This window comes from Anabrus simplex, chromosome 6, assembly GCF_040414725.1.
Source record: "Anabrus simplex isolate iqAnaSimp1 chromosome 6, ASM4041472v1, whole genome shotgun sequence".
NCBI classification, from domain to species: Eukaryota; Metazoa; Arthropoda; class Insecta; order Orthoptera; family Tettigoniidae; genus Anabrus; species Anabrus simplex.
The window spans coordinates 202,183,775-202,207,870 of NC_090270.1; the positions used below are offsets into that span (position 1 = coordinate 202,183,775).

The 24,096-nt window shown below is 37.9% G+C and overlaps 1 protein-coding gene across 8 annotated transcripts in view; it reads left to right on the forward strand.

The window, feature by feature from the left end:
* LOC136876309 (putative helicase mov-10-B.1) overlaps positions 1 to 24,096 on the forward strand; it is a 481,476-nt gene that overhangs the window by 144,957 nt on the left and 312,423 nt on the right. For all 8 annotated transcript variants that reach the window (XR_011018462.1, XM_068228374.1, XM_068228371.1 and 5 more), the window contains one exon: positions 10,658 to 10,823. Coding sequence is in view for 7 of the 8 variants with exons in the window: in XM_068228374.1 (XP_068084475.1) it covers positions 10,658 to 10,823 (166 nt within the window). In the remaining variant the exon portion in view is untranslated. The remainder of the gene's footprint in view (positions 1 to 10,657; positions 10,824 to 24,096) is intronic.

Consider the following 24,096-nt stretch of genomic DNA (forward strand, 5'->3'; position numbering starts at 1 on the left):
ACAGGAAAAAAAAAAGTTGCTAAAACGCAGACACCTCAAACCAAGATGAAGGGGAGCTTGAGAGGGTAACTCGCTCTATATCCCCAATTTACAATTAAAGATTTTATGAAGTTTTTACATTAGCTGAAAGAAAAGTTACATTTTAGAAAAGTATTGTTACAAAGTTAAAGATTCGGACCTTCCCCTCAGATTAATTAGCGGATACAGCAAGAAAGATAGAATTTATGTGGCCATTATCTTGTAGATGTTCTGCTGGCCGAAGAAAGAGGCACTGCACCTCCTGCCTTAACACACACACTTATAAAGACGGTGAACATTTGACAAGGAAACCCGAAAAGCTGCAACTTATATACCCTCAGGGAAGGTTTGAGAGAATTAAAGACTAAACCGGCCACACCCTCTCAATTTTATTGGTTAATCTCAAAAGTTAAACTCAAATCGAACAAAAAGCCTGTGATAGGTTGAAAATTAATTACAGAAATTCCTGATCGGCTAGTTTCAAAACTGGTGGAAAGAAAAGAAGTGTTGCCAACCCAAAAATAAATGATCATAGTCAGTTATGGACAACCTAGAAATACAAAACTTCTTTAAGTTATAACTTCTTTAAGTTATAAGTTCTTTAAGTTATAAGTTCTTTAAGTTATAAGTTCTTTCACCTTTCACCTTGCACCAGAGTGCATGATCAGAGTTTTTGGTAGTGTCATCTGTGGAAAAATGTTCAAACTTCTTGATGTATAGCAAACAAAACAAGGAGAAATTCAGTCAGTTTAGGAAACTTCACAATAACAAAATTACTTAATATTTCAGTGGTGACATCTTCTGATTAAAGTTCCAACTTCATATAGTATCAGTTTCCACTTTTGGTCGATAGATGAGTTTATTAAGGCACTTATTTTGAATGAGCGGAGTAGAGGTGTATCTCCCGGTACAAGTATAATTAGCATTGTGAACCTTTCATTTCCTCACTCACTCACTCACTGATACAGGCACATATGTAACATGTGATACAGTACTCGTCAGCAGGTTGTTCCTCCATGTAAGTTCATTTTTACTACAATGCTTCTCTGATAATGCTTTTTGCTGTACGGATTCAACAGTACCTGGTTATGACTGGTTTATTGCTCTTATTAGCATTTATTTTAGTGATTATGTGGGAATTCTTGTTCCAAAGCTACTTACACACAGATCTTTTTAGCCCTGTGTAAGATGTTACCAGATGTTGATGGAAGGCCGTTGCTGAATGAAGTTTTGTTGTTTATGTTTCCATTGTACTTTGTATTATGCATGTGATGAGTGATTATCAGTGGCGGTGACAGTAACTATTTGCTATAAACAGAGTGATATAATCTGCTACTTCAGCACAAATGATGCATTCATGTCTTTGTGGAATGCTCATAAGTTGTCTTAGTAAAAGTGAAGCTATTGTGCTTGTGCAGGGAATTGCTGTTGGAGATCAGTTTTTAAAATTTTTATTTCTGTGTTGGTTGACAGAACTGTTGTCCTTCATGGAATGGAAACAACCACGAAGGAAATCACATGAAGTGATCTGGTCACTGGGCACAAATATCATACACAATGTTTTAAAGTTCTGGGGCTGTACTTTAATTAAGGCCACGGCCGCTTCCTTCCCACTCCTAGCCCTTCCCTGTCCCATCGTCGCCACAAGACCTATCTGTGTCGGTGCGACGTAAAGCAACTAGCAAAAAAAAAGAAAAAAGAGAGGTCTCTGAAGTTGTGAAAATAGCTGCTAAGGCTAGAGGCAGAAGTGGGAAGATAGTATGCAAAACTAAGGATGGAAGGTTATAAATTATGACCGCAAGCAATGAAGACAAAACATTTTTAGAGTATTATAGAATATGGAAAAAAAAATTCTGCTAGTGCAGTGAATCACTAATGGAGCAAGAACTTGAAGGATCGTGACATATGTTTGTTTGTAAAGCAATAATCAATCTGATAAGGAAACTAACATTGTGGTTGAGGCAGCTAGCAATTTTGATGGTAGTTTGACAGACACTGATGATGACTCTACCAATACGGCAGATGAAGATTTTGACGCCTGATGTTCTACATCAGATGCTGCATGCTACTGGAGTACAGTAGCCTGTGTCAGCATGAAGTTGTATTTTCAACTAGATTGTAATATTAGGAATAGTAGCCTATTAGTATGAGATTTGTATTCTCCATTCCCATCTTGTTAACAGTCGATAATAGTGCTTTGAAGCAAGTGCTCTTTAGGCCCCCTAGGCGCAAGCTGTTCTCATGCTGCTCCCTCACTAGCAGACAAGTAATACCATAGCAACTCATCATTAACCCTCCGTTACATGCGGCGCGGAGAATGACAGTCCGCACTTCATTACTTTTTGGTATTACAGGCCAACAAAGCAAGGTGGAACAGGTTGCCTTCTTGTAGCTTCCTTCTGCAACAATACAAGGCCGTGACTGTGAGAGAATGTCTCAGTCACCGAGCTGTTGATTAGAGAAGTTTATATTGTCAACTGCAGACTTGCGGAGTCTCAGTCTGTAGGTGTGTATTGGTGACTTGTTAATCTTATTCATTCTTTTCGTAAGTCATCCATTCTTCTGTTATTATTTATTCTAAAATTATATACTTTTATTAACTACAAGTGTAGTAGTGGGCACATTTTGACATATTTTCTACTTGTAATTATTTAGAGGTGGATAAAAACGATATTACAAAATCAGCTATGAATAATGATTTTGCGTCCTCTTTCCAGGCAGTTATTGCCATTTATTCAGAGAGTTATAGATCGAATCAAGCAGTGGTTGGACAGTGATGACAGTGATCGGGACGTCATAAATGATAGTGATCGTAATTCTGAGAGCGAACAGTCCACGTGTGAAGAGGACATGACTGAATGTGAGCAGCATGAAATGTATGTTGGAAAGGATGGGACCCAATGGAATCATCGGCCTGTAATGAATCGTATAATATTATAAAACACTTGCTTGGAGTAGTAGGAGTTGCCAAGAATGCTAAGACGCCTGTTGAAGCACTGCAATTGTTCTTTACCGACGAAATGCTACAAGAAATTGTAACATGCACAAATCTTTGCATATCGACGATTCGTTCGAAATTCTCTCGGCCCTGAGATGCAGCTGATACCATTCTTGTTGAGATGAAGGCATGTTTAAGACTTCTGTTCCTTGGTGGGGCACTGAAAGTATCCCACACAAATTTGCAACATCTCTGGCAAGCTGATGGTACAGGAATAGAGTATTTCAGGCTTACAATGGGCATAAATTGTTTCCATTTCTTGTTGAAATGTTTGAAATTTGATGACATCAACTCCTGAAATCAGCGTGAACTGACGGACAAACTCGCTGCAGTGAAATAATTTGCAGAATTGTTCCTTGGTAACTGTAGGAGCACTACAGTTTGTCAGAACTAGTGACTATTGATGAAATGCTAGATGCATTTAGAGGTAGAGGTAGATGCGGCTTTCGTCAGTACAGCCCGTCCAAGCCGGCTAAGTACGGGATAAAGAATTTTGCACTTGCTGATGCCAAGATGTATTATACAAATAATATGGTGATATATTGTGGAAGACAGTCTGAAGGCCCCTACCAGTGTGAAAACACGCCTCATCAAATTGTAAAAAAATAGGTTAAACCCATATCGAAATTTGGTAGAAACGTTACTTGTGACAACTGGTTTGTGTTTGTTCCTCTCGCTCAAGATTTGCTTGAAAATGATAAACTGATGCTTGTTGGAATGATTCGCAAGAATAAGCGTGAAATTCCCCCTTTCATGACAACTGCTAGCAAGCGGCCAGTGGAATCGAGCATATTCGCTTTCAGGAGAAACCTAACCCTTGTGTCATACAAGTGAAGAAAAGACAAAGTTGTATTGGTTCTATCTACTTTCCATGAAGACGATTCTATTGATGACGTTTCAGGTGGATCAAAACCCTCAATGATTACCTTCTATAAGTACATGAAGTCAGGCGTTGATAAGGTGGATAAAATAAAATGCACTTACTCCGTGGTAAGAACATCATGATGTTGGACTTCGGTTGTGTTCCTCTCTCTCCTAAATATTGCTGGTATAAATGCCTATATAATTTTCAAAGACAATACCAACAGCATATTCACAAGGAAAGATTTTTTTGATCTTAGCCAAGCAGCTCCTCACAGACTACTTGAAATCGAAGGTTCAACTTGAGTACATCCCAACTACAATCAAGCTTCGTTTTCAGGAAATCTTGGGACTTTCTCATGTAAAACTTCCAACCAGGCCTGGAGTAGAATCAACATGAGGGCGGTGCAATTTCTGTGATCGAAGGGAAAACAGACCAACAAGGTTCCAATGCAAAGGTTGTGAAAAGTACATCTGCCTAGAACATGCTCCCACACACTTGTGCAGTGACTGCTGCAATAGAATACACATTATAATCAACATGGAGTCAGACAGTGATGAATGAAGTCCGAATCAGTTGTATTGACTTGTAGAATATACGGTAGTGGAATCCGTCAGAAGATGAGGTTCATATTTCTGTTCATGATGTGTAAGACTGAAGTGTATATAAAAGTATCTGAACTTGTCTGTGTAAATATCCTTGCCTTTTCTACTGTGTGTTATGTATTTTGTATGAGGTGTTTACAGTCAAAATAAGATGGTTGATAGCTGATGAGACTGAGTTGATGTTTCCCTGCTTAACCGTCTTCACATTCCATTAGAACATGTTCGCGTCAAGTGTTTCTCACAATAAATTTTGTTTACTACTATCACTGTTAGAGCTTAGTCGACTTTGTACCTTAATGTAGAAATGCCTTGTTTATAGTTTAAATAACTTGTTATTTTACAATTAGTTTTGCTAAGTCCTGTGATTTGCAGTTGGTAACTTTCCGAATTTATCCTACAGGATTGAAATGTTCTTGTAAATTTAATATAAATCAGAAATAAGTAATTGTGATGTAAGATAGATTGACAAAAGAGAAAAATAAGGAATTCTTGGAAAAAGAATTAAAATGAAAGGAAAGGAAGCTTACAAACAATTCCAGACTGTCAGTCTGAGTGCATGTAGTGGTGTTACAACAGAGTGCACATTTAATGAACAGTTAACCCCTTGCCCCCATTTGTGAGTTCATCCCTGAAAGGGAACTGGTCAGATTCACAAGGTAATACTTATAATTTCTTAGACTTACCTGACCTGACTGTGAGGGCATAAACATAACACCTTTGGACACACAGGTGAACAACCAAAGAAACATGACCAGTGTACATTAGTTAGCCAATACTGTTGTTTGTTAGCCATATCATTCAACTCGGATGATTCTTAGTTCACTCCGTAGGTAATCAAAGTTTTAGTATTCACACTTGTGGTTAAAGCCAATTCTAATTCAGTTAGATCAAAAGGTCAAGATGTGTATTTTCTCTGGGTGGTAAGTGTAAGAATTCCTTTTCTCAGAAGTTGATGAGCAATTGGTCTGTCTTAGTATTGGTTTAAGTATACTCTTGAGAAAGCTCCAGCCCCCATTTCTTCCTGTTCATGTCAGTGTTTGTCATAAAGTTTACTGCAAATAGGGTTTTATCATGTTGACAGAGTGCTCTCATTCTTTTTGAATTAGCATGTTGGAAGACTTCATCCAGTCAGCCATCTGAAAATCTTTCTCTGTTTCAATCAAACTCCTCGTGTTGGAGTAGAGAGATTATCCTATGTTGTGTGTGTGTTTTTTGTTTTTTAAATTTTTTAAAATTTAGTCTGTCTGAAGCAAAATATTATACACTTTAAATAAATCTCTTTCTCATATATTACACCCTGAAATGTCACATAAGATGCCTACAATTAAACCTGCAAGATTCAAAAGTAGCAATACAAAATGATATACAGTTACAAATAGACATAACATTCTTACAAGAACCTGACATAATTGAGAGCAAACTCACAGGAATTCCAACTAAATATAACATATTTTTCTCCGGAAACAAAAAATTCAGCTAAACAAATCAGTTGATGCTCTGATTATCAAACAGTTATCTAATGAAGATGAAACTGTAATAGAAACCAGTAGAGGGTCCTTAAACCTGATTATAGCAAGTTTTTACTTTGATATTCATCAACATACTGAAACTGTTATGATTAAAATAAAGATGATTTTGCTGAAGGAAGCGGTGTAGTAACAGCAACAATAGACAGCAACTCAGGGTCATGTCTCTGGTTTGCCATGTTAATTAACAGCAGAAGGAGAACACTAGAGGATATTATGACAGAGAACCAGCTATACATTATGAATCAAGACAATGGTTCATCAGTAATTAAGTCTGATAGAGGTTCTAGCAGTGTTAACTTAACAATATACAATCATATTATGAAAGAAATACGAAATTGGGACTGTGCGAAAGAAGTGAGCTGCTCCAACCATAGTATATCACAATAAGTCCAGCAGGAACTAAAACTTCACTCATCAAGGAATAAGGTATGTGGTAAGAAAAGATGATTATGTATGTTTCAATAGAAATTTCATAAACGTGGTAAGAGAACAGTACAGCTGCAGAGCAGAAGATATCAGTCAGCTGGACCAGGAATTACAGGTCGTAGTTTTCCGACAGAGAGAGAGATAATAGCAAATCATCAGACTGTTGACCATATCCTTTGGGAGTATAACTCCAAGAGAGGTGAACTTTATAGAAGTGTTATAAACTCAGTGCACTGATGGAGAAACACAAACTTGTGGACAAAAATGTGAAGGAATTTTCTGAATTTGTAAACAAAATAAATTTTGTCAACTTACATTGAGCAAGCAGTTAAAAATTGGCAAAAGATATATGTAATCAATTGTATATAGTAGCGATCTGAAAAAAGTATCATCTATTTGTTTCAAAATTAGCATCTGTTTTTTCCATAATTAGCCTCTATTTTTCTAAAATTAGCATCTGTTTACAAAGTTAAAATAATTGCATGGTATTATTAATTTTAACGATTCCAAGTTTATGAAGTGCAATTATTGTCCTTGGTCCACACACAATACAAATTCATTGTTCAAACAAAAGCATTGTCTACTTCGGCATCACTTTTTTTCAAATTGCACCATCTGTCTGTAACCACTGTGTTGTAATGAGACAACACGTGCTCGCTATCTACATTGTTCATTGGAGTCCACAACAACTGAAGACAGTATTTAGCAAATATGCTGAACTCTGTCTGAACTGCAGTTAATGCAAGCATGACATCACATTTTTCACTCTCTTTCATCTGGGTTTGAATTGCATGTTTCAGAGAACAGTAACCAGACCAGATATTGTTTTGTGAGAGATCTGTTACTCCAGACAATTTCTCAAGCTCATCTAATTTATCAGTGTTATTCAGAATTATATTTTTTGGATACAAAGCTTGAGAAATTGACACACAATGCTTATGGTTGGGATGGTTGGGGTCTTTAGCTTTCAGTGTGGCTAGCTTGCACTGTGAAGAATGAGCAGCTTTGACAAATGTCTCTACATGCAGCCTGCTGTAGAGGAGTGAGCTTAATCAAAGCGCCATTAGTTGCTGCAGAAAAATTCCCCTTACAAATGAAGGTAAAACAAAACTGATGTCAAGTTTATGCAGTTTGGGGTAAAGGAGATGAGAGGTAGGATACAGAGACCCTTCAAGTTCAGTAAGGAGGTCAACCAATCCAGCTGCATGATCTGTGACAAAAACCATGTGGGAGTGAAGCCGATTCACTTCTCGGTCACTCAGATCAGTCAGGTACTTAATACCACAGTTGTCGTCTTTCATGTCAGACATCTTGAAAAATGTAACAATATCAGTAAAGTAAGCACTCAAATAGAAGACAGCCTGAAACCAACTATTCCAACAAACCTGAACAAGTGGGAGCATCAGTGCAGATTCCACTTTCTGTGAATGCAGATAAAAGCAGATCACAACCCACTTGTTGCAATGTGGTTCATGCCCGGTCAGTTGCATAGCAGAAGTGCAGGAAAAAGCTTTGCTTCCTTTGAAGCACCATACTTTGACGTTAAGAATTGTAAATAATTGTTTTCTTTCTTGTGTTCAAAAATGCAGACTTCACCATCGCAACCACATGATTTAAATCTGTCATCACTGTGAACTAGCTGTTACCAACCAAGCTGATATTATGTGCCCACCACTGTACATGCATTAAATGATCCCCTATGACCACACTTGTTTCATAAAACCGGGTCATGTACGGGGCACTGTCACTAACAAACACTTTAACTGCATCATATGGTACACTATAACTGCGCAGAGCTTCTAAAACAGCACGAGAGCAGTTTGTAGCATTTCCTGCATCAAGATAGTTCACAGAAACAACGTGTAGCTCTCTTTTCGATCCGGCTGGGACTTGGAATATGATGATAAAAACACAACGGCCTATTCGATCTGTAGTTTCATCAGAGTATGTTGATGTTCTTCCCCACTAGAGCCTCTGCTGTTCTTTTCTGGTGGTCAGATGCAACCTCTAGAAAGGAAGAAAGACCTCAAATTATAACAAAATAATTTAAAATTACTGGATCAATTGGGTACGAGTAAGATAGTTCGATATGGAAATCGCACTCAAATTTGGTATCCTTTAATTTTGTGTGGGGTTTCGATGTCATAATACCTAAACCGTACCCTATCAATGAAATCAAAACTTACCCAGTAAATATACTTCACGTAGAGTTCTCACACATGGCAGCTCTTCATTTGAAAACTCAGTAATCCAGGCTCTTAGCTCTTTGCTTTTCAGCCTTCCCAGAGGTATATTTGCTTTGGCAAATACTTCAACTGTGCGTTTCAAGAAGTTATCTCTGGAAATTTTTTCGTCGTTTACAACTATCTAACTGTGTAAGCACAGAAGATTGCTTTCTTTGAGACGTAGTAGCAGCAGGGGTTGAACTTTCGTTATCGCGTCGCTTACCCAAATGTTTTTCAGATTTAACATGTTTCACAATGCTATCTTTTTTCCCCCCACCGCAACTCAGCAATTACAATACTTGCAAAACGCTGTTGCTGAATCTGTGGCATATAAACCATCCTTTGCATATTGCTGAGCTCTTTTCGTGCGCAGTTTTTGTCGTGCACCCCATAACCTAAACGATCGCTCGACTTTCTACTCTTCACTAGTTTCAATTTTGAACAACAGGAAAGCAACGCTGCGTCTATCTTGTAATTTCCGTGACACTCTATTTACATTTCGATAATAATCAATACAGATCTCATTCCCCTTGCTATTCCCATTGTAGATATCGATTAAAGTAAACAAGCATCAATCTATCGGCTACTTTTCATCATCAGTCGGAACGGTCGAAAGATTCATGCATCATATTTTGAGTATTTCTGACGATTTTGCCAAAATATGTTGTTTTCGCCAGTAAAGTAGCACATTTTTGCAGAATTCGCACCAAAATCACACATCCATACTGATTTCGCATTTTGGGTCACAATTTGCAATTTATAGCATTTCTGTTTATGCGTAAAAATGATTTTATTCCACATTAGAATTACCGTAGGCTTGGATTCAGTACAAGATTTTTTTAAAAATCTCATTTTATTGCAAATGCGATGTGTTTTTCTTTAGGTCCCTATATATAGGATATTAATTACTTTCATTATGAATGTATAAACATGTAGTATTACTTTCTGTAATGGAGCATGTTGTTTATAATTTAAAAAAAAAACAACAACATACACATATAGAGAGACAGGGAAACTCCTCTCACTCTCTGGTCACAGGATTACACTTTTGTGGATCAAAAGCTGGCCACTGAAGGTGCAGTTGTTGTTGCCTTGAGCAGGTCTTCTGCTATGCAACTGACCAGGCATGAACCACATTGCAACAAGTGGGTTGTGGTCTGCTTTTATCTGCATTCACAGAAAGTGGAATCTGCACTGATTCTCCCACTTGTTCAGGTTTGTTCTACGTCTCATGACATCTGAACAGTGTATTAACCGACTTCAGAGTCGCAGAGATCAGGGATCAGCCATTCATTTAGATGCCGACTTCTGCCTGCACTCTTGAATCCTCGCTTGCTTGATTGATGTTCCTGCAAGTGCCTCAGTAGATCTTAAGAAACTTTGTGATCTGAGACATTGGCAAGTTGGCTGATATCCAGACATAGGATGGACCTGAGATGTCATTGCTGTTTTCTTCTCTTTCCTGGCAGCTATTTCTCAATGGATATCGGTAGGTGTTACACCGTCAAAACAGTGCTGATTTAAACATTCTTACACAGTGCAGTAACTCAAGCATAGAACCTACAGTACTCAGTATTTATAATTCAACATCTTATACATGGCTACTAAAATGCTGTAAAAGCCATCCACAGACAATGATCACTAAATGAATCCCAAAATAAATCTTTTAAGTTCTGTTGCACAGGTTACAGATTCTTATAATGGCCAAAAGAGGTGACAGATAAGTTTCATGCTAGGGTATAACAGTCCATGAGGTCTAATGCTTTGAAGTAAAAGGAAGATTCATAGTTTTCATATTCTAACTATATTTTTGATTACTTGTATTTATGTTCTTTATAAGTAATAGAAAGGAAGAAATAAGTGTCAAATCAGTTCATATATAGAAAAATATTTACATGAATAGGAACATTGTGTTTTATTATGTGTTCCTATTTATGTATGACTTAATATTTTTATGTGTATTATTATTATTACTTTTATCTTATGAATTATAGGTCTGTTGCAAAGGATGGATACAGTGTTCTGAAGAATCATTATGCATACTTTTTTCATACATTATTATACCTGGAGGAATATGATGCTAGTGCATCTCTTGAGAATTACAATATGTCAGCTGTTGAGTTAAAACTGGTGAAAGATCCTGATAGATTTCAGTTAGAGGTAAGCATTATATTCATAACTTTCTGTGTGGTATTAAAGTTGTTTCCTACATGCCAGTTTTGTGGTTTTTTTTTTTTTTTTCCATTGAAATCATTCTTAAATTTGAATTAAAATTTGTGCTCTCTAAATGAAAAGGCATATATTTGCATAGATGACTTGTCAGTCTTGATTTTAAGAGAGAATCTTGATTTTCTGATAGAGTATGGATTTGTCAGTGAACCTCCTTAGAAATATTTATGTAAGTAACTTACTGCAGAAAGAAGTGCACAGTGTGTTCATATTGCTGCAGTGAGTGCATGTGTCATGGAATATTGTAACTGACTCTTGCACAATGAATAATTCAGTTCAACTAATGATGAGTAGGATGGTAGCAACTGATTGCGATATCTGTACAATAACGGTATGAACTATGCAGGTCATGCTATGTTCTGGCTTGTTTGTGAATTAAGAAAAATTATGAACGCTGCACAGAATGCTGGGATATACAAGTTGGCTTGTTTGGCCTTACAGACAGTCTGTTCAGGTATTGGTTGGTCCCGTAATAATCTTTGATAAATATTTATTTTGTTTTTATACTTACTGTACTTCTCCAAATACAAGACAACCCTCACTTATTCAATCAAAAAAATTAAATCAGGCTTAAAAAAGTGCTTTGTGAAATCATAATTTTAATTATAACAAATTTCATATTTAATTTGAGAAATGAAATAAACACTCACAAGTATCACAGTTACCTGATACTGCCTTTGAAAGTTCAGGGAATTCCTATTTGCGAGCCCGCATTTGTATCTCATTATGTGTTATGGCCATTCTGACTTTGCGTTTGTTGTGCACATATCTCACAATTTCATCTTTGACTAATGTAAAGTGTTCTTGTTGCAGGTCACAGAAATGCATTTTTTGTACAGTACGCATTTTTATAGCTATCTTTAGCATCACACTAACGTCAAACATTGCCTTTAGTTATGCCATATTTTCTTGCAGCTGCACAATTTATGCAGTCAGACATCTGCACGTTCCCGTCGGTCACTCCTATGCATATATAGCACTAACTGTAAGGAGATGCAGAATTAATGTCTATTCTCATCGGCAACTATCTCCCTGTAGGATCCTAAATGGTTTATTTTGTCACCTATTCAATACATATAAATTTTTACATTTAGGAATTTGTTATTAATTCCACTTGAGACATGTTTCGCCCTTCATTGAGTGCATCATCAGTCAAATCACCTCCTCAAGGCAAAAATCATGTACCTGATTAGTATTTAACATGCACACATTAATATACATTACAATGAGAAAATTAAGTATGAGAAACACTTGTACAATGGTGGTAGTTGACAATATAAGTTTATAGACCAAGTAGTCGGCATCAATGCGTAAAATTACTGGGTACTTTTAGCAGAGCTAGCAGTGGTGCTCCGAAGAATAATTGACGCACTCATAGGAAATTATAACGTTTTTACAAATTATTTACATTATAACAGTCAGGGGAGAAAGGGTATAGTGCTCGGCGTCAATGTTTGTAACAAAAATTACTGTCATGGTTGGTAACTATACAGTAAATTTACATTATCCAGTCGAACAGTTGAGAATTTACAGTTTATATACATATTTACAAGAGAGCCGCTTGGTGAGCAAGGATATAACAATGTCTAGCACCAAGTGCATCCCGTTGTTTTAATCGTTGGAAGACGATTGCAGCATTGACATATCAGAAATATGCAGAGTGGTTTAATCTTATTTTATAATCACAGGGGGCAGGGAAAATATTCCATAGCCAAATGAGGTTCTATAGGCATCAAACTGAAAGTTATATGGTTGAAGTCCCGGGTTCGGTACGGTGAACTTGGTCAGCGTGGACGGAGTCATTGGGTGTCACTGAGTAAACGGTGCATTTGAATGGCAACAATGATGGCAGTTATTTGTAGGTAATTGTATTATTGGGAATATGTTGTGGGTTGAATCTTTCACTTTTACTTTAGTCAGCTCCTTGTAGCTTGGAATGTTATGTGAAAACATCGGTGTGAGATGCCAGTGAGACTTAAAATGATATTACGTAAAAGAAAGCATGAAGGACCTCGGGACGAAGTTACCGTTTTTGTTGCTGGTCTGGTGAAATAGAAAGGAGTTGCTTATGCCATGAACTGCAGTGGAGAGATCAGAATGTATAACTACAGAGTCAGAGCGTATAACTACAGAGTCATTCCCAGCTACAACGCTCTGACTCTGTAGTTATACATTCTAATCTTTACACTGCAGTTCATAGCATAAGCAACTCCTTTCTATTTCACCAGACCAGCAACAAAAACAGTAACTTCGTCCCGAGGTCCTTCATGCTTTCTTTTACGTAATATCATTTTAAGTCTCGCTGGCATCTCACACCGATGTTTTCACATAACATTCCAAGCTACAAGGAGCTAACTAAAGTAAAAGTGAAAGATTCAACTCGCAACATATTCCCAATAATACAATTACCTACAAATAACTGCCATCATTGTTGCCATTCAAATGCACCGTTTACTCAGTGACACCCAATAACTCCGTCCACGCTGACCAAGTTCACCGTACCGAACCTGGGACTTCAAGCAGATAACTTTCAGTTTGATGCCTATAGAACCTCATTTGGCTATGGAATATTTTCCCTGCCCCCTGTGATTATAAAATAAGATTAAACCACTCTGCATATTTCTGATATGTCAATGCTGCAATCGTCTTCCAACGATTAAAACAACGGGATGCACTTGGTGCTAGACATTGTTATATCCTTGCTCACCAAGCGGCTCTCTTGTAAATATGTATATAAACTGTAAATTCTCAACTGTTCGACTGGATAATGTAAATTTACTGTATAGTTACCAACCATGACAGTAATTTTTGTTACAAACATTGACGCCGAGCACTATACCCTTTCTCCCCTGACTGTTATAATGTAAATAATTTGTAAAAATTTTATAATTTCCTATGAGTGCGTCAATTATTCTTCGGAGCACCACTGCTAGCTCTGCTAAAAGTACCCAGTAATTTTACACTTTGGTGCCGACTACTTGGTCTATAAACTTACATTGTCAACTATCACCATTGTACAAGTGTTTCTCGTACTTAATTTTCCCATTGTAATGTATATTAATGTGTGCATGTTAAATACTAATCAGGTACCTGATTTTTGCCTTGAGGAGGTGATTTGACTGATGATGCACTCAATGAAGGGCGAAACATGTCTCAAGTGGAATTAATAATAAATTCCTAAATGTAAAAATTTATATGTATTGAATAGGTGACAAAATAAACCATTTAGCATCCTACATTCAGTATCTTCAATGCGGATTAACAATGATTTTTATCATTTGCAACTATCTCCCTCACTTGAAACAGTGTTAGGACTCCTTTCTCTCCCATCCATGAATAGTTATTTGACAAAGTTTGATGCTTAACCGCGCACGCTCTCCGAGTAACTTAGTGATTGTCTAGTTTTGTTCTAGTGAGCTATTCTGCTGCATCTACGCACATGGACGCTGGTGTTAATTATCAAACACAGTCCCAGCTATAAGTTCCATAGCCCTACCTTTCGGCATACTCATTCCTATCCCTTACAAGATAGAATAATGAATGGGAGTCCTATACGTATAGTTTGTGTTTGTGAGCATAGTTCTTATTGAACATAGAGTTTGCGGCCTAGATTCACCATGATAGAGCCTTCACAGCGCGCAGTTCTGAATCGTTAGGTAAGGAGTTTATCTACAAACCACTGTTCTATATTCACTGTTCATCTCACGATACCGCCTCTCCGTAGCTGACATGCATCCCGCACTTATAACAGAGTAGAATCAATCTCAAATATCAAACACTGTTCTATAATTTCAGTTCGCTTCGTGATCCAGCCTCTCCGTAGCTAACACACGTTCCACACTTCCTAAAAGTTGAGAATGAGCCCTCTTCACTCGGAGCTCGGTATTTATTAGGCCCTCAAGCCAAGCCACACCAATTGAATCCTCAAGATACACACTTTAGGTCCACTTGAGCTCTTCGTGCGGTGCAGAGTTGATTCCCACGGTTTTGCCGGGAAGACTGCATAATTGCAGGTAATGATAATTAGAGAAACTAATCCTATCACAACATTTGGAAAAATTCAGCTTGATTTTTCTGTCATTTCACCTTTCCAGGATTCAGTCTGTGGGCGAAGATACACTCCCAGTTTCTTGTCTTGTCAACCCTGTATTCTCCCAGTTTTCTTCCTGGTGGATTGGTATAAGTAAATCCCCAGACAGCATTCCAGTAGTTTCATCTGTCTTTGGCCTTCTTGACTCTCTCACACAGAGCACCACGCCCTGTCTGACGCTCCCAAATCTCCCTCACACACCTGGTGTGCAGTTTGGTGCCTTTTCTCTATCGACTACCACATTTATATTTGATACATTAAATATTGCATTCTCTGACCATGAACGATACAGTTCAATACACACTAAATTAATGTACTTTTGCTGTCCTCCACAGTTGTCTGACGTCATCATTACTGTCTCTGCTGTAGGAGGTTAAATGCTACTTCAAATTTCCACGCTTCCTCTCTTTCCTTCAGTCTCATCCCAAATAAAACATTCCACTGAGGCGTCATCTAAATTGTAAACTGTTAAATTATAAACAGCCAGCTTCTGTACATAGAAAAAAAGGCATTGAGCTCTTTTGGGGGTACTCAACACAGCTTACAAATAAAATTGAAATGCCAACATTGTCTTGTCACTCTTTGCTTTCTCTTTACTAATATATTTCAAATTTTGGGCAGCTTCTTTCCTCTCCACATGTTCCTTGTACGATTCTTTCTCGTCTTAATTCAGCTGTTTTCTTTTTTTCTTAATTTTGAAAAAGTTTTTCAGTGATCCTTCTTCGGAACATGGAAAGCAATTTTGTATTCATGGAAAAATTTTCTGTACTTTTCAAATTTTGCACATCTTCTTTCTGATTCAATGCATCTCTCTTTGTACAGGTCATATATTTTTGTAATGTTCAGGTTAGGTTCTAGAAATCTATACTCACTTTTCTTCAGACAGTAATGTGATTCTACGCTCAGGAAAGACAGTATGTGTTCCTTGATGAATTATTCGTCTTCCATCTTAAGTTTGTTCTTGGGTTTGTGTTTCCCTCACATCTCAGGAAGTAAAAATTTCTTGTTCATTGACTTTGCGTAGTGCTCCCCTGACTAAACTTTCACAGATGTTTAAAATATCCAGGAAAAACTTGCGGCACTGAGCTCGATAGCTGCAGTCGCTTAAGTGCGGCCAGTATTCAGTATTCGGGAGATAGTAGGTTCGAACCCCACTGTCGGCAAAAAGCCCTAAAAATGGTTTTCCGTGGTTTCCCATTTTCACACCAGGCAAATGCTGGGGCTGTATCTTAATTAAGGCCATGGCCGCTTCCTTCCCACTCCTAGCCATTTCCTGTCCCATCGTCGCCGTAAGACCTATCTGTGTCGGTGCGACGTAAAACAACTAGCAAAAAAAAAATAAAAAAATAAATAAAAAACAACTAAACTTGCGGCACACAGTAACTTTCGCTCCTTCCATGGTGAGAGTGCATGTTTTGGAAAAATGACGTCTTGAAGGTTCATCGGTTGTTTCTCTTTTTTTCGACTGTTCAGTGACATGACGAATGATAAATTGGCATTGTTCAAAAAGTGTTGGCAGGTTCTGGAAATGTTTGTAGTTTTTTTCTCCTTATTCTTCTGAAAAATTTACTAAAACAGGTATGATTGTCTTTGTGTATACACCTCAGAATTTTGGTAGGCCTTGGCGCTCCTTGTTTTTCTTTCAGGGTTTCATAACTCCCTTGAGATGACTTTTCTTTTGAATGTTTCTCTTCCACTTGGCTGGATCGGATGTCTTACTTTACTTGGCTGGTGACTGTTGAGGACTTACCCTGGATAGAGCTGTGGCAGGGGTAGGGTTTGTCTCCTCTCCACATTGTTCGTTTCTCTGGGTGGGTACTGGATGAGGTGAAATCCCATGACTTTGAGCAATGAAAATATTTTCAGTACCAACAGGTTCTTTGTCATCACCTGAAAATAGAAAATATAACATTAAGACACACAAAAACCAAACCAAAAAATTAGTTGAATTTGGTTGTGCCTGTAACAGTAATTTTCGCTAGAGTGGCTCAAGTGGCCAGAAAGAACTGTCAATTTTCCATCTTTTAAAGGAAAAAAATATCTTGAATAGATGATGATGATGATGATGATGATGATGATGTTTGTTGCTTAAAGGGGCCTAACATCTAGGTCATCAGCCCCTAATGGTACGAAATGAGATGAAATGTAATGACAAATTAAAAGTCCAAAAACATCCACTGACCACAATTCAAAACTTGAGGACGAAGAATGAATGGATGGATGGATATGAATTTAAAACGATCAGTGGAACTGATCCACAGTGCCTCACATGCACAGAAGCTGGCGTAGAACAATAGAATTACTAACCAAGGGACTGCTTCTATAGCACAATACTGAATCGATGATACTTGTAGTCAAAAGGAGTCCAAAATCCAAGTCAGCGGCCCCTCACAATGGTACTTATTGCTAGGAAAGTAGAACCGTGGTATTGTCATGTTGCGGTACTAATCAAGAGTAGCGTACACTCACAGTATTCCACACATTATGGTACTACTTACAGGTAATGAAATTTGCACGTGTATTACAGACCTACACTGTTTCGCACATTGCGGCGACATTTACAGGCGACGCAAACCTATGGTGTTCATCACATAAAAGTACTAACCACAGAGACTCGTACTATCCCCTCATATAGTGGGTACTAATCATAGGCAAGCCAGAATCATGGGTTCCCTCATCCCATGGTGTCGCTCATATAGTGCTACTAATCACAGCACCGAGCTCATTAGCTGCAGTCACTTAAGTGAGGCCAGTGTCCAGTATACGGGAGATAGTGTGTTCGAACCCCACCGTCGGCAGCCCTGAAGATGGTTTTCAGTGGTTTCCCATTTTCACACCAGGCAAATGCTGGGGCTGTACCTTAATTAAGGCCACGGCTGTTTCCTTCCCACTCCTCGACCTTCTTGTCCCATCGTTGCCATAAGACCTATCTGTGTCAGTGCGACGTAAAGCATCTTGTAAAAAAAAAAACCTAAAACTAATCACAGGTACTGTAAAAGCCGATGAGCCCTCGTTTGCTGCTAATCACAAACTATTTGGTACCCAACATAGTGGTACTATATGCAAGTAAAAGCGACCCAGGGTGTTCCCTGCATGGTGGTACTAATCGCAAGTACTCTCATGGTTTAATTTGATCATCCATTGGTCACCCCTTTTAGTCACCTCTTACGACAGGCAGAGGATACCGTGGGTGAATTCTTCGTCTGCGTCCCCCACCCACAGGGGGGTTGTGTGTATTTCCCTCAAGTCCGCCGGCAAGCCCGTTAGGACCCCCCTATCCGCCACCTGGGACATGCCATGTGGGAATATCACCTCTCCCCCCCCCCGCTACGCCAGTGTAGCAGGTTCATGGTATCTTGAATAGAAATTGTCTTTACTATTTTATATACATGCATATTAATAAAGCATAAATAAAATTATGAATTTTGTGGGTTAAAGGAGGAAAAACACAGTTTATAAAATGGTTTCTTAAAACGGGAAGGTTACCCATTTCTTCTTCTTCTTCTTCTTCTTTTATGACCACATAGGATCACTTTAGTCAGTCCGTCGTTCAGGTCTCTTTGAAGGGATTGTTCGGGCTTTGCGGTCCTCCCAGTACTTCTTCAGACGCTCCGATCTTCGTGCCCTTTCCTCAGTTGAAAATGTGCGTGTTGTTGGTTTGTTTTGTGTAAGGGTAAAGCGGAGGTTTGTATTCTTGAGTTTTGTATTCAATTTTATCTTATTTTTGGTGTCTTCTGTTGTAAGGCCTATTTCCTTCAGATCCTCTCTTACTTCTCTGATCCATTTACATCCTGTTGTGGTATTTTTTGAGACGAGATTGTGTTGTACTAGTTGTTTCAGAAGTCTCGAGTCCTGCATCCTCATGATATGTCCAAAGAATCCCAGTCTCCTCTTACGCATAGTATCTGTAATGGGTTCTAGCTCTTTGTACACGACTTTGTTAGGTATTAACCGCCACTGTCCATCTTTCTGATATTTTTTGTTGATACAGGTTCTTCCAATCCTCCTTTCAATTTTCTGAAGTCTGTCAGTCTTTGATTGTTTATTCAGGTAAAAGAGTGTTTCTGTCTACTTACCTACAATAAAAACCAGCATAGGACTGACTAGTGAGGATATTGCGGTTGCAGATTCATTTTCGTGCAAGTCTGATGCCTGGCCAGCATATGGTTCCTTATCAGAGTCATCACTGAATACAAGTAACAGTTTGTCACTTTCATAATTCTCATTATTTGTTCTACTACGTGGCATATCCATCACTAGATCCTCAATATTGTAACTTCCGTGTTCCTGAAATGTTTATGTACATGTATTTTTAATTTTACAGCTTCTGACACCATCTGATGTAGGATAGTAATACAATGTTTTGGAAGTTGGGTCTTTGTAACGGAACTAAGAAATTAAATAAATAAATATAATTATAGAAACTTACCAGAATTAAGTTTGAACTTGGACATTGGCTACTTCCTGGTGACTGAACATTATAATTTGATGCGTTGCTACTGCAGAAGGTATTTGATGGATTTTCACATAAAGCAAGTTGTAGAAGTGTTCGTCCCCTCTTGTTTGGGAACATATCCATTTGTGCAGTGTCTGCCTTTGGTCACGCAACTGTCTGTCACCGCTCCGTGTTACAGACTCTCTGTCTTGTTGAGGGTGGCGGCATGAAGCAGCAGGTGGTTTTCGTTTCCTACCAAATGGACAGTGCTACTACAAAGGAGCACTGTCCTAATCTCTCCTCTGGTGAGGGCTTGCTAAATTCAAGTGAACAAAGCGGCAAAGTTAAGTCTGGTACTAGTATTCAAACATTCCACTATGTAAAACACAAATGCTTTTCATTCTAAATAAACTGTATATAACCTAAACTTGGTAGCAATCCTCACGCATCTAGAAATAAAATACGGGAAGCAGCGCATTGTTTCACAGCACACTTGGCACTTTTGTTTGTTTGCTGCAGTGGATGTTCCAAACCTCAAGTATGGTGACTATGGTAAACTAACAATAATGCAGATTTGCTACTTCTGCTTAGTGAAAAATAGTAACAACGCAGATTAGTGAATTTAACGTAGCTGAATGTAGTCATATGGAATAAGATACAGATACAATACTTTGCCAGAGGGTAGATCATATACCAATAGTAAAATAAGACCTTAAATGCAGATTCGCTATTTTTTCACTTTTGCTAGTTTGCCAGAGCTGGGACAGTATGTAAATTTTAATACTTCATTGGCCTTAGTCTCCTCCTCTATCTCGACATTTTCCTTGTAACCAACAATCTTTACCTACTGCTGACTGAATACTTCTGCCTTTTGAAGATCCTCACGTACACACTCCCCTTGTTCATTAATTATTTCTGGAATGTCCTTCTTGGAACCTGTTTCTGCCTTAAAATACCTATACATACCCTTCCATTTTTCACTAAAATTTGTATGACTGCCAATTATGCTTGCCATCATGTTATCCTTAGCTGCCTTCTTTGCTAGATTCAATTTTCTAATAAGTTCCTTCAATTTCTCCTTACTTCCACAACCATTTCTAAATCAATTTTTTCTCTATTATAATAAGGCAGGTCGTTACCATTCATTACCACCTTTAAAAATTCAAACCTGTTTTCACATTCCTCAACAATTTCTTTAAACCCATCCCAGAGTCTCTTGACATTCTTATTTACCGTTTTTCACCAATCATAGTTACTTTTTTTTAAACTCCCCATATGCCATATGGTACTGCCTAATAGTCGTACTTGTAAGACCTTCCTTTCTATCTAAGAAATCACATGGCATTAGGGCATCATTCATTCATTTAGCTTCCATAGACTGTACAATTACATATTTTGTAATATGCCAACAGTACAGGAATTACATAAAATCAGCTTCATAAAATTAATTTTAAGGACACTTCCTCTAAAGCATTACTTTGTCAATTTTATACATTTTTCATCTAAACAGTGTTATGTGGCTGAAGATGTTGATAATATACGAAACATGTACCACTTTTGACCATTAAAAATTGCCTTAAGCAATCATTGTATCGACTAGGTGGAAAATAAATACTTAATTATGAAAGTACAGGAATTGTCGAGTGATTTCTTAATACTAACAATAATACATGCACAATCATGAACATTTTGACAAAGAAGAAAAATGATTGAACAAACAAGAACACCAAATACCTCAATGTTAGGATAACACATCCTAATTTTTTAAAATAATAAAAATAATATTAATAATCAATATTTACAAGACCAAAAATCTGAGTGTGTGATGTTAACGATACATACATAATCAGTGTGGCATAACATATAATTAAGGCTATATTCTAGATATTAAGAACTGACTTAGCAAAGCTAAAATGGTTTGGGCACATGATGAGAATGCCAGGAGAGAGAATACCAAAGGGAACATTCATGGATACAGACTGGAAAGAGGCCTAGGGAACGGCCTAGAATGAGATGGAGGACCTCTGTTGAGGACCTGCATTTTAAATAAAGGAGTCTATAGCAATAAAGTACTAGAAGAGGAATGGTGGAAAGATCGAATAAGGTACACTACCCTACCTAGAGAGATTCTGGAAAAGGGAGTGGATGAAGAAGAAAGAAGAGACTAGATATTAAGAATGCTTACAAGTTTAGCATCATTAACAGCACTTCATCATGTATTCTTCTGTACTATAGAAGCAGCTACTCAGCAGAAGATTTTTTAAAGCTGTGGTAAATGAATTGAAGTTGCTAATATCTTTAATCTTATTTGGAAACTTATTATATAATCTGATTCCAACAGTGTCCACATGTCTTAAGGCAATGGTTTTACTCTTGTGCTCGATAAAAATATTATTTCTTGCTCACGTCTGGTAATTGTAATTGTCAAAATTCTTTCTGAAGTGATCAATTTTTTTTTCATGTATAGAATGTGTTCCGAGGTATCTGTGGAACAGCAGAGGTGAAAGAAGGTGCGGGCTGGAATGGGTCTAACTACAAGTCTTAAAGATGAATTTAAAATTTAAATAAAGGTTATATTTTCAACAGATAACAAAGGTTAACAATTCTCACTAGGTGAAATAACAAACAACAATCAGGTACAATGAAACTTTACAAATTCTGGGCTATGAGCCCCAAAGTCTGAGCTCTCAGCTCACAACCACAAATACCAAAGGGCAGAAAACCCTTAATTACATGGAGCGTTTGCTCCCACCACGTAATGTCAAGCCTCCTAGAGGCCCCTCTTAAAATAAAAGAAAGATCTGACCCGCTCTCAATAGTTCAAGCCTATCAGAAGGCCATAAACAAACTTTACACTTGACTGCCCTTAAGGCATACTTATAAATAAACAGGGGTAACTAGTACCCGACCTACAGGGCCTTCGCATGAAGAAAAAAGAAAAAAAAAACCATCAGGTTAAGTGACTGGCCCAAAATACAGAAAGGACTGGAGGCGTGAACTTGCACTCCTAAATACACATGTTAAAACCCTAAGTGGCACTAGGCCGATACACAGGGGCTAATCCCAAGCTAGGGAGGTGACTCGTATGAGAAACTTTAATACATTAAGGAAGAGAAGAAACGGTCACGAAAACGTAGTCACCTCAATTTCAAATGAAGGGGAGCTCGAGAGGGTAAAGCACTCTCTATCCCCGAATTAAAGTTCAAGAAAACTGAACTTTAGCAGAAAAAGGGTTTATATGTTTTAATAGTTTACATACTAAAGGTTTCGAACCTTCCCCGAGAGTTACACTGCTGAGCTAGCAAGAAATAAAGATGTTAAAGAGGCCATTACCTTGATGAAGAGCTGCTGCCTGAAGAACAGGGCGCTTCCCGCCCCCTGCTACATATCCACACACTAAGCTAGATGTTACTGAAGTGGCCCGGAGACAAGAAAATCGGCAGTTTTTATACCCTCGTGGAATGAGTAGACACACCCACTCAATTTTTATTGGTTGACAGCAAAAACTTGTACACAAGGCAATGAAGAAACACCTTATTGGTGGGAAATTAATTACAGAAATTTAGGATTGGTTAAATTCAAAACAGGCGGAAAGGAAGCTTAATATTGCCAACCCTCAAATAAAAGGACAAAATTTAGTAAAGACAAAACTTATAAAAACAAAATTTCTTCAACAAGGTTCATTCCTTCACACTAGAGTGCATAATCATAGTTTCTGGGTAGAGACCTCTGTTAGAGAATGTCCACACTTCTTGATCAATGAAAAACAAAAGCAAATCAAAATCACACCATGACATCTTCTGATAAGCAGTAGAGTTTGTTAAAGTTCCGGGTTTCTCCAGTAGAGAAGTTTCAATTGGCGCAAGATTTGAACTTGCGTCGTAAAGGTGTACCGCCCGGTACAGAATGCATTGCATGATGTATATGCTTGGTCCCTTGAATAATGGTCTGCAATGATCTAACCTGATATGTCTCAATATAATTTTGAAACCTCGTTTCTGTATTTGAAAAATAACATCAAGATTTGATTTGTAGCAGCCCCAGAGACCAATAGCATAAGAGATGACTGAATTTAAATATCCAAAATATGCTATTTTAATACAGTAGAAGCCCGCTATAGCGAGTACGGCATATAACGAGAACTCCGTTATAGCGACAACATTTTTCTGTCCCTTCAAAATTCCTATATTAGACTGTGTATCGTCCTTCAGTTACAGCGAGAACCCTATCACTGGCGCATCCGTTATTACGAGCAATTAAGCGCGCGCGATTTTTTCCGTTACCGATATTTATGCACTCCAGCGATGATATTGCATGCGCTCGATTACCTTCGGCATCGTTTCCTCGCTATGTGCACTAGCGATTTCTCTCGTCGACATTCGAAGGGGATGTCGGAGTCGATTAGTAATATCCGTCGACAGTGTTTCCATAAAGAAAATTCAAAATGAAAGAGAACATACTTTAGTAATAAATGCGTAAATAATGTGTCCGATAACGGTTGTTAACTCGTTAAATATAAGGCTGACTAAACCGCCGCTTAATTTTGAGGCTAAATACTGCAATTAAGTAAGAATGGGATACACCTTGAGATATGGCAGAGTGCTTAATTGATTTCAGAGGTTAGTTTATATTTTGTCGCGCCTGGTTAAAGTACGCAAAGGCTATTATGAAAATTTATA